Genomic DNA, 10,456 nt, shown 5'->3' on the forward strand with positions numbered 1-10,456 from the left:
CCCCGCCTGTGATAAATATTATGCCCAATTTTATGCAAGTCTTGTGCAATGGCTGAAATGGGTGCAATGGTGGCATCATATCCAGAAGATGCCTTTTTGCCACATGCCACTCCATCCTCCATTCCTTGTGCCCTTCTTCCACAGTGTTTCCTGAGCCGTAGAGGGTGGGAAATAAATTATTCATTTAACGCAAGCTCTCTACCATCCCTTATTTTCAGCACTTCCACCTCATAACCGCCACTCACTATAGTAAGAAGCTTCGACATGTATATATGAGGATTAATGGATCTCATGGTAGTGATACACCCTTTAATCCAGCACTTGGGAGGCCAGTCTGATCTACACATCTAGTTCCAGGACAGCCAGGGCTGTTACACAGAGAAACCTTGTCTCCGAAAAACAAAATTAATGAACAAAGAGGTCATGAATTTGGAAGAGAGCAAGAAGGGCTAGATGGGAAGTTGGGGGAGGGGGTAAAAGGGGAAGTGGGAAATGATGTAATTATACTGTGATTTCAGGTTTTGTTTTTTTTTCCTTTAAGATTCTGGTGGTTTTAAAGACAGCATTTCTCTATAGCCCAGGCTGGCCTTGAATTTAAGAGATCCACCTGCCCCTGGCTCCTGAGGGCCAGATTAAAGACATTCTCTATCAAACCTGGCTTTTTTTTTTTTTTTGGACTTTGGGAGGTTTTTGGTGGTGGTGGTTTTGGTTGTTGTTGGGCATTTTGTAGGGAGGTTTTGTTTTGAGGTTAATTTGATGAATCTGGCACTGTCAATATATGGATGTAGACATGAGACATTCAGAAAATAAATAGTAGCGGTTCACTGCTTTGCGCCTGTGATTTCTCTAGCCACCAACTTTTGATTAGGTCTTCTGTATCAAGCATGAGTTGTTGCCTGTGAATGTGGATCAAGCCTGGAATCCAAGCAGAAAACAGTTAACTACCCATATAATACTTGTGCCACTATGAGACCAAGAGTATAATTGTGCCGGGATATTACTTAGGATCTGATAGTCTAGACCAGATCTCTCAATGGGTGGTATGTGCTGAATGGCAAACAAGTCCCAGGATTTCACTTTTTTCTGTGTCCCAACACTGGGATTGTAAGTGTGTACTCCATATCTAGCTATGCAATTGTGTATTCCATAATAAGTCAAATTTTTATTTTGGTATTTACTTGTTTCTCACAGGGTTATGGCATTTGCTCTTTGCCATCTACTTCCAATTCCAAATCCATAAAGGAAAATAGTAATGCTGCCATCATCAAAAGGTTTAACCACCACAGTGCTATGGTCCTGGCTGCTGGTCTCAGGAAACAGTTAAGTATACATGTAGAGACTGTCACTGACCTTTTCAGGATAACCAGGTGAAATGGTGGTAGTGTTCAGTTCAGCAATTTTAACATGAGCTTGTTTTCCATTTGTTTTTAAGACAAGCACAAAATGGACAGAATGGTGAGCCCAGCAGCATAGATGGAAATTCTGGAGATGCAGACTGCTTTCAGCCAGCAGTCAAAAGGGTATGGACATCAAGTTAGGCCATTTGGGGATTGCATTTCTCTGGGTATAAGTATCTAAATTCTTTATATTGCTTATTATTTCCTAAGGCTGGTTTTGATTTTAACCAAGAAGAGGCATTACCATCACTTGCAGAACATTATAAAACTCAGTGTTGGCTTAACCAGCAAACTTTCCATTGACTCAGTTCTGATCAGTAGTTTTTATTCAATTTTTCCTTCCCTGTGTGTACATATAAATTGTGGTGTATGTGTGTGATTCTGTTTTCTGGGGGAAATTTTTCAACAAAAACAGTAGATAGAAAGTTTCATGTGTTTGTTTGCAAAGAAAGTTAATTGTTCCTAACATTAAACTAGTATTTCAAGGTTAAAAACATTCTCTCGAAGGTTTTTAACCTTGAAATATTAGAGGAATTGTGGATCAAAGTAGCTCATTATTTCATTGCATTATCTCATTGCATTCTAAGTCCCTTCTCCTGTTTACAGAAAGGATAGTTAGAGACCAGTTAAGCAGTACACATGAGAAGTTTAAAGGTTTATACTCTCCTATTCCACACATTTATGGAAAAGATGGGAGCAGTGTGCAAAGATTTAGATAGAAATACCTAACACAGGACTGCAGTCGAGACAAAAGCTAAAAGTGATGTCTTTAGCATATTCATACAGATGAGGTATATGCGACCGTTGTAACGTTGTTAGAATTAATGGGGCTGAGGCATAACGTAGTGGTAAAGAATTTACTAAGAGTCACAAGATACTGGATTTGATTCCTCGGCACCAAAAAAAGGGGCATATAGATGAGCCCCCATGTTACGATTACTGATTTTTATGATAGCCTTATCAGGATTTTAAACACATTTTCAACTTAGCAATATTTTCAACTTATTATAGTAGGATATGTATGGCCTAGTTCAAAATGGAGAATGTCTGTATTGCTTCAAAAAGAGCTGATAGCACCAGATATAATAAGTACACCCGTAATCCCAACCTTTAGCAGACTGAGATAGGATCAAAGTCTATATATCATATACTACATATCACTCATACGCATTTTTTAAAGGCCAGGTATGGTGATGCACCGCTTTGATATCAGCACTCAGGAGGCAAAGGCAGGTGGATCTGGTTAAATTTGAAACCAGCCAGGGATACACAGAGGAACTGTCTTAGTTATACCCAATATGGCTTGACGGTGTTGCATGCCTTTAATTCCAGGGCTTGGGAGGCAGGGGTAGGCTGATCTCAGGGAGTTCTAGGCCAGCCTGGTCTACAGTGTGAGTTCCAGGACAGACAGGGCTACACAGAGTAACCCTGTCTTAGGGGAATGGGGTGGATACGGGCACATCACAGTACTTCATGTTTATTATTGGTAAGAACACCAGCTTAGCCATTTCTAGCTCCGTGGTGGGGAGGCTTCCTTTTTCATTTCTCGGCTTAATTTTAGTTTTTAGTCAGTTTCTGACAAAATTAAAAATACCTTGTCAATTGTAGGCGAAGTTACAGGAGTCCATTGAATATGAAGACTTGGGAAACAACAATTCTGTGAAAACAATTGCACTGAATCTCAAGAAGTCAGACAGGTCAGTTTGGCTGATAGAAGTGAAACACTTACGTAATAGTCAATACAGAATGTACTCTGAAAGTCTAAAGTCAGTTAGGCTGCTATAAAAGTACAGTATACAGTTTTCTTTTTGAATGTTTACTTTGTGAACTGGGTATGATTGTACGTACCTGTGACCTCAGCAAGAGGGAGGAAGTAGGAGGAGCAGTAGTTCAAAGATACCTTTGGCTGTGCAGCAAATTGAAGGCCAGCCTGGACTAGTAAGACTCATCTGGAACTCCAGTTCCAGGAGATCTGACTCGCTTCTGACCTCTAATCATACCAGACACATGTGGTGTGCAGACATACATGCAGGCAAGACATTCATAAAATGGGTCATTAAAAAAAAACATAGCTGGTGGTAGCACATGTCTTTAATCCCAGTACTTGGGAGGTAGAGGCAGGCTGGTCTCAGTGAGTTCTAGGCCAGTCTGGTCAACAAAGCAAGGTCCAGGACAGGCAGAGCTATACAAATACACCCTGTCTTGAAAAACCAAAAAGGTGGTGGTGGTGGGGGGGGTGCTGGAGAGATGGCTCGGAGGTTAAGAGCACTGACTACTCTTCCAGAGGTCCTGAGTTCAATTTCCAGCAACCACATGGTAGCTCACAACCATCTGCAATGAGATCTGGTGCCCTTTTCTGGTGTACAAGCATACACCCAGGCAAAACACTGCATACATAATAAATAAATAAATAAATAAATAAATAAATAAATAAATAAATAAATAAATAAATAAATAAATCTAAAAAAAGAAAGAAAAAGAAAAAAAGATGTGCGTGTGTGTATAACTACCCGAAATGCATTCTAAATGATTAAAGCCAAGAAGTAATTTTTTTGTTGTTGTCTTTTTGTTTTTAGTTTTTTGAGACAGGGTTTTTCTGTAGCTTTGGAGCCTGTCCTGGAACTCATTCCGAAGACCAGGATGGCCTCAAACTCAGAGATCCGCCTACCTCTGCCTCCCGAGTGCTGGGATTAAAGACATACACCACCACTGCCCAGCAAGAAAACTATTATTACACTTATTGGTATATATGTATGTGTGTCACAGAAGTGTGGAAGTCATTATGTGTGAATGTCACAGCAAATGTGTAGAAGTCACAACAGCTTGGGATCTGTTTCCTCTTTTCACTTGGGACCCAGCTCAAGTCGTCAGACTTAGCAGGTACCTTTACCCTCTGAGCCACTTCACAGGCTCAAATTTTGGATCTTCATGCTATTTTTTTTTCTTACTGCCTTTTATAGAAATTAAATTATAAGGGCTGGAGAGATCACTTCATGGTGAAGAACACATGTTGTTCTTAACGGAGGACTCCAGTTTGTTCCCAACACCCATATCAGGTGGCTTCCAACCACCTGTAACTCCACCTCCAGGGGATCCAACACCTCTGGTCTCCACAGGCACCTGCACTCACATGCGCCTACCTGCCTACCACCACATAACATACATATTAACTAAAATAATAACAGTAAAATTATTTTAAAAAGAAATTAGTAACTTTAAATTTTTCAAGTGTGATATCAGTTTTTGCCATGGGGAATGAATGTTTTGTTGATGCTAAAATATTTGAAAGACTGATATTGAACACCTTTTCTATGTTTAATCGGTTATTTCTCCTGTGCTAACCTCCAGGTATTATCATGGTCCTACTCCAATTCAGTCATTACAGTATGCAACAAGTCAGGACATTATTAATTCTTTTCAAAGTATTAGACAAGAAATGGAAGCTTATACACCCAACTTAACTCAGGTAGGTGACTTTTACTGTTTGAAAGCCAGAATTCTTGTAGCTGCTACCCCACATTATAAGCACAACTGGAGTGAGCTGTGTAACAGAACATTTGTTTATTTGTTTTTCTACTGGGTTGCATGAGGCCCTTTTCAGTTAGGAAACTGAGGGGGCCTGACGGTATACACCTTTAATCCCAGCACTGGGGAGGCAGAAGCAGGTGGATCTCTGTGAGTTCCAGGAAAACCTGGTCTACAGAGTGAGTTCCAGGACAGCCAAAGCTACACAAAGAAACCCAGTCTCAAAAAAAAGGGGGGTCGGCAAAGCAGTTGCATAAGTAGCTCGAAGCATACAGGGCAACCTGGGGTAGTCAGTTCTCTCCACCATATGGGTCCTGGGATTAAGCTCTGGTTGTCAAACTTGCCAGCAAGCACCTTTACAAACTGAGCTATCTTGGTGTCACCTATTTAATTTTGTCAGACCATAGTTGACTATCAGAAACTAAAACCTCAAAAATCAAAAATTGTGAAGGCCAGAAAGATAGTTATGTAGTTCAGAGACTAGTAGTATATGCTACTCTTGTTTCAAAGGACTCAACATCTAGCTCCCATAACCCACAGTGGTTAACTCTCACAGCCACTTGTAACTCAGCTCCATGGGATCTGATACTCTTTTCTGGATGCCAATGGCACACACACAGACACACACATACACATATATAAAAAGTAGTAGTAAAATCAATTTTTTTCAAAGATTCTGCTAAGGGATCTACTGTATTCCTGGTATGTGGGGTTTTCTACACAGACCATTTCTAGTGTCAAAAAAGTGTTTCACTCTGGTTCATAACATGTTTGCATAGGAATAAAACTGCTATAAGACAAATGCCGAGCTGGGCATGCTGGTGCACACCTTTGGGAGGCAGAGGCAGGTGGGTCTCTGAGTTCAAGGCCAGCCTGAGCTACAAAGTGAGTTCAGCACAGCCAAAGATAACACAGAGAAACCCTCTTTTTTTTGGGGGGGGGGGGATTCCAAAAGGATGCTAAGTCAGCTTCTAATTCATTTCTTTCAGGTTCTCTCAAGCAGTGCTGCTAGCAGCACCATCGCAGCCCTGTCACCTGGAGGAGCACTTATGCAGGGAGGGACACAGCAAGCCGTAAACCGTATGTTCTGGGCCCCTTCTCCCCTTCTTCCCTTGTTTAGTACTAAGGAAATGTAAGCGTGTGATGGCTTGCCTTTTCTTTAATTGACTGCTAAGTTTCTTTATTGGGAGTAGAGAGGTTGTCTGAGTGTTGACACATGTGGAGGTCAGGACAGCTTACAGAGTCAGTTCTCTCCATCATGTAGGTCCTGAGCTCAGGTCACCAGGCTTGGCAGTAAGTGTTTTTATTCACTGAGCCACCTCACCAGTGCTGTATTGGCTTTTCTTTAAAGAACTGGGCTATTTTGCTAAGAGTAAGTGGGTGTATGGGAGTGGGTTTTGGGTGATAACCCAGACATGCTCTGCATGCTCTACACTGCTGAACTGTATGCTCAGCACCTAGAGTTTTAGGACTGCAGAAGTGCTGTTGCCCTAGGACCTCTTCTTCCTGTTGCAGAGATGGTGCCAAACGATATTCAGTCTGAACTGAAACACTTGTACGTGGCTGTTGGAGAACTTCTGCGGCATTTCTGGTCCTGCTTTCCTGTTAATACACCATTCCTAGAAGAAAAGGTTAGAACCGATTGTAAATACAGCCAACTACTGTGGTAATAACAGAGCTAAACATAAGTTACTGTGTGCCAGAGTAGTACAACTGTTAGACTCAATACCCATGCCATAGGTTAGGAAACTGAGCCACAGCAGTTACAGAACTCTGAGCACCTACCTCCAGACCATACATAATTGGAGAATAGACACTCAGCACAGGTCACTATGTATTTGGTACATTTAGTATTGATAAAATTAAAACTAAAGACTGACATCAAAGGCCAGGCGGCGGTGGCTTATGCCTTTAATCCCAGCACTCGGGAGGCAGAGGCAGGCGGATCTCTGTGAGTTCGAGACCAGCCTGGTCTATAAAGCTAGTTCCAGGACAGGCTCCAAAGCCACAGAGAAACCCTGTCTCGAAAAACCAAAAAAAAAAAAAGACTCATCAACAGTACTCCTTTTTCCTTTTTGTTTTTTTGTTTTGTTTTGCTTTTTCTTTTCGTACTGCTAAGGTAAACCCCAAAGACTCACTCATGCTACATAAGTGTTTTACCAGTAAACTACATCCTAAATTCCCTTGTTGCCTATTAAAAAGCAGTTAACAAGGAAATATTTGTTGTATTGTGGTAATACTAAGTGTCCTGTATAAACTGCTCTTTGGGCAGACATTAAGGGGAAGATGGGACAGGTGGTGGCTCAGTGGTAGAGCATGTGCTTTAAGTATGCTTGAGACATAGGGCTCAGTCAGCAGCAAAAGAAGAAAGGGAAAACGTTTTGGTTTTGGTTTTAAACTTTTATAAACAATGGATTAGAAGGGGCAGGCATGGCATGCTGGTGCACGCCTTTAATTCCAGCACTTGGGAGGCTGAGGCAGGCAGGGAGTTCCAGGCCAGCCAGAGCTACACAGTAAGATCCTGTCAAAAAATTAATTACTTGGGGCTGGAGAGATGGCTCAGCGGTTAAGAGCATTGCCTGCTCTTCCAGAGGTCCTGAGTTCAATTCCCAGCAACCACATGGTGACTCACAACCATCTGTAATAAGGTTTGGTGTTGTCTTCTGGCCAGCAGGCGTACATACAGATAAAATACTGTATACATAACAAATAAATAAATATTTTTTAAGGTTTAATTACTTAATAAAAACAATAGGCAGCAGACCTAATAGACAGTACCCAACTGATAGCCAGACATGATGCATACCTGTAATCCCAGCATTGAGTCAGAGGAGATAAAATCTTGAGTTCAAGATCTTGACTCCAGCTGGGAATGCCTTTAATCCCAGAATTCAGAATTTGAAGATAGCCTGGTCTACCTGGGAAGTTCAAGCCAACCAGTAGAATATAAGGAGACCCTATATTTAAAAAAAAAAAAAAGAAGAGCTCCATATTGAGACTAAATAAGAACAAAAGACTGAGCATTCAGCCCTTGTTTAGTAGGTATGCAACCCCAAATTTGATTCCCTGCACCACCAAAGTGGATGGGGAAGGAAGAGTGCTGACAGCTGAGCTTAGTAGCAGTTTTCGTAGCCATGTGCAAGATGATCCTTTACCAGAGAGCAATGGAGCCATGTAGCTCAGACTCACTCAGATTTCAGTAAAAGAACATTTCTCCTAATAATTTACTAAGTAAGTAAAACATTTGGTGTGGTTACTAGTACTGAATTGCTAAGAGAAGAGTCTGTTTTCCACAGTTATAAGCATTCTTTGACTTAGAATTCATTGTTTAAAAATTTGCCTTAAAGATGGGACTGGAGAAACAACTCAGCAGTTGAGAGAAGGATCTCGAGAGAAGTTGCAGAGATCCAAGTTTGGTTCCCAGCACCCATGGTGGCTCACAACCATCTGTAATTCCAGTTCCAGTAGATGCCTTCCTCTGAGGGGACCAGGTACACACAGGGTGCATAGCCATACATTCAGGCAAAATATTCATACATAAAATAAAATTTTAAAAACATTTAAGAGAAATAATAAAAATTTACATTAAAGAAATTAAAATGTGAATAAATATTTACCTAGAGAAATGTTCCAGTGCCACCATGTAAGACTCAAAAAGTAGAAATGGCTCAAATATCTACCAAGAAAATTGGCTAAAGAGAAATTTTAAAATAGTAAAAACTGCTTCTCTGCACGTGTTGATGCACACATGACTAAATGTGTGGCATGTGAATTATAGACGTTATTGTTAAAGATGACTGAGGCCCAGGGCCTGTCATTAAATATTTAAAATAAAAAAAATGATGAGTAGTGAAATATAAATGTTTATATTTAACAGAAGTCACCTTCTTAGAAGATAACATTTTTCTCTTGGTTCCTACAGGTTCTTTGCAATTTCTCTATAATTCATTGTTTCTCGTCTTTTTTAGGTAGTGAAAATGAAGAGTAATTTGGAACGGTTCCAAGTTACAAAGCTCTGCCCATTCCAAGAAAAGATTCGGAGGCAGTATTTAAGCACAAATGTAAGTGTTCTGCCTTTTGTATTGAATGATGAAATTAACTTTGCTTTTGTTTAAGTGGCTTCATTGTTTTCTTTGCTCAGTATACTATTTTTAATTTAAAAATGTGTCGTGTATTCAAAATGTATTTAAACTAGTGTGGACTACATAGTAAGAGACCCTGTCTCAAAAAAAAAAAGTACTTGTCATTTAGTGAAAATATTGACTGCCCTATACAGTTTGTACGTTATCAGTGCCTCCTTTCAGCATTGATAAGAATCATCCCAATGTTGTTGGGGTTTTTTTTATTTTTTTTCATTTTGTTTTGTTTTATATAGTGTTGGGCAGGACAGAGGGGTGTGTGTGCCACACTCAGAAGACATTTTGCAGAGTCAGGTCTCTCCAGACTAAGTGGGACGTGGGGATCAAACCCGGATTGTTAAGCTTGGCTCCAAGTGCCTTTAACCACCAAGCCTTCCTTATTTTTCTTGATAGATTTACTAAGTGTATAATCCTAAAAATCTGTTACTAATTTGGGAAAACCAAGTAGCATTCACAAACCTGCTAATGAAGGATAGACACTGTTGATGACAGGAAGCTCAGCTGCCCTGAATGGTGCTTTACAGCAATGAAGGCCAGTGATTGAGCACGTTTTTTTGCACAAGGTCTTTAGCGTTGTTCCCAAGGAAAAGTAGAACAGATGAAGAAGAGATCCCTTCAAGAGATACTGATTTGGTGAGAAATGGTTTGTACAACATAACATCAAGCATTTCAATAATTAGGATGATCAGAAATGTGATTTTGCAAAATCTTCATCACTTAATATTTTCCCCAGTAAGCCTTAAGTGTCTTACAACAGGCCAAGAACACTAAGCAGGTGCACTGCCCTCTGTGCCACCTCAGTTGATTCTGTTTGCAGCACCATGTTGAGGATTCTCGGGCCATGTGTAGTCATAGAGTAGGATGTGGAACGCATCTCACTGTTGTTGTAAAGCCCCTACTACCTGTTGAGAGAAAGGAGCTGTTACATATTGTAGACAGAGATAATGACACATCCTTCTCTCTCCTTCAAAATGGGACTAGAGGTGAGAGTTGCTAAAGATTGAATCTGTACTTTACACATCCTAGGCAAGCACTGCTCTGCGCTGCCTTGCACTTCAGCCAGGGTGGGGGCAAACTTAAATCTCTATTTTAGATCGGTCACTGACTGCTAAAAGGACTTAGGACCCCAACTGTCCCCCTCCTCCTAGAATGATAAACCTAACCACTTGAACACTCAACACCTTTACAGAAACACATTCCAAGGCTTTCTAACCTCAAGAGTTGGTGTGATGTTTGATGTGACTTGTTAGACCCGTGGAGGCAGAACCCTTCAAAGGAGTATAAAGATGAGTGTTGAGTCAGGGATGAAGAATGGTGCCTGCAGGCCAGCCTGAGCTTCCCACAGTGAGACCATGTCTTAGAAAAAGTATTGCCACTGCCTTTTTTTTTTTTTTT

At 40.7% G+C, this 10,456-nt stretch overlaps 1 protein-coding gene across 2 annotated transcripts in view; it reads left to right on the forward strand.

The window, feature by feature from the left end:
- Gtf2h1 (general transcription factor IIH subunit 1) overlaps positions 1-10,456 on the forward strand; it is a 29,369-nt gene that overhangs the window by 17,326 nt on the left and 1,587 nt on the right. For both annotated transcript variants that reach the window (XM_026784355.1, XM_005357837.3), the window contains exons 8-14: positions 1,192-1,319; positions 1,433-1,520; positions 3,006-3,094; positions 4,746-4,863; positions 5,912-6,002; positions 6,438-6,553; positions 8,891-8,983. In XM_026784355.1, the coding sequence (XP_026640156.1) occupies positions 1,192-1,319; positions 1,433-1,520; positions 3,006-3,094; positions 4,746-4,863; positions 5,912-6,002; positions 6,438-6,553; positions 8,891-8,983 (723 nt within the window). The remainder of the gene's footprint in view (positions 1-1,191; positions 1,320-1,432; positions 1,521-3,005; positions 3,095-4,745; positions 4,864-5,911; positions 6,003-6,437; positions 6,554-8,890; positions 8,984-10,456) is intronic.

The sequence above is a fragment of the Microtus ochrogaster genome, chromosome 22 (genome assembly GCF_000317375.1).
Source record: "Microtus ochrogaster isolate Prairie Vole_2 chromosome 22, MicOch1.0, whole genome shotgun sequence".
NCBI lineage: Eukaryota > Metazoa > Chordata > Mammalia > Rodentia > Cricetidae > Microtus > Microtus ochrogaster.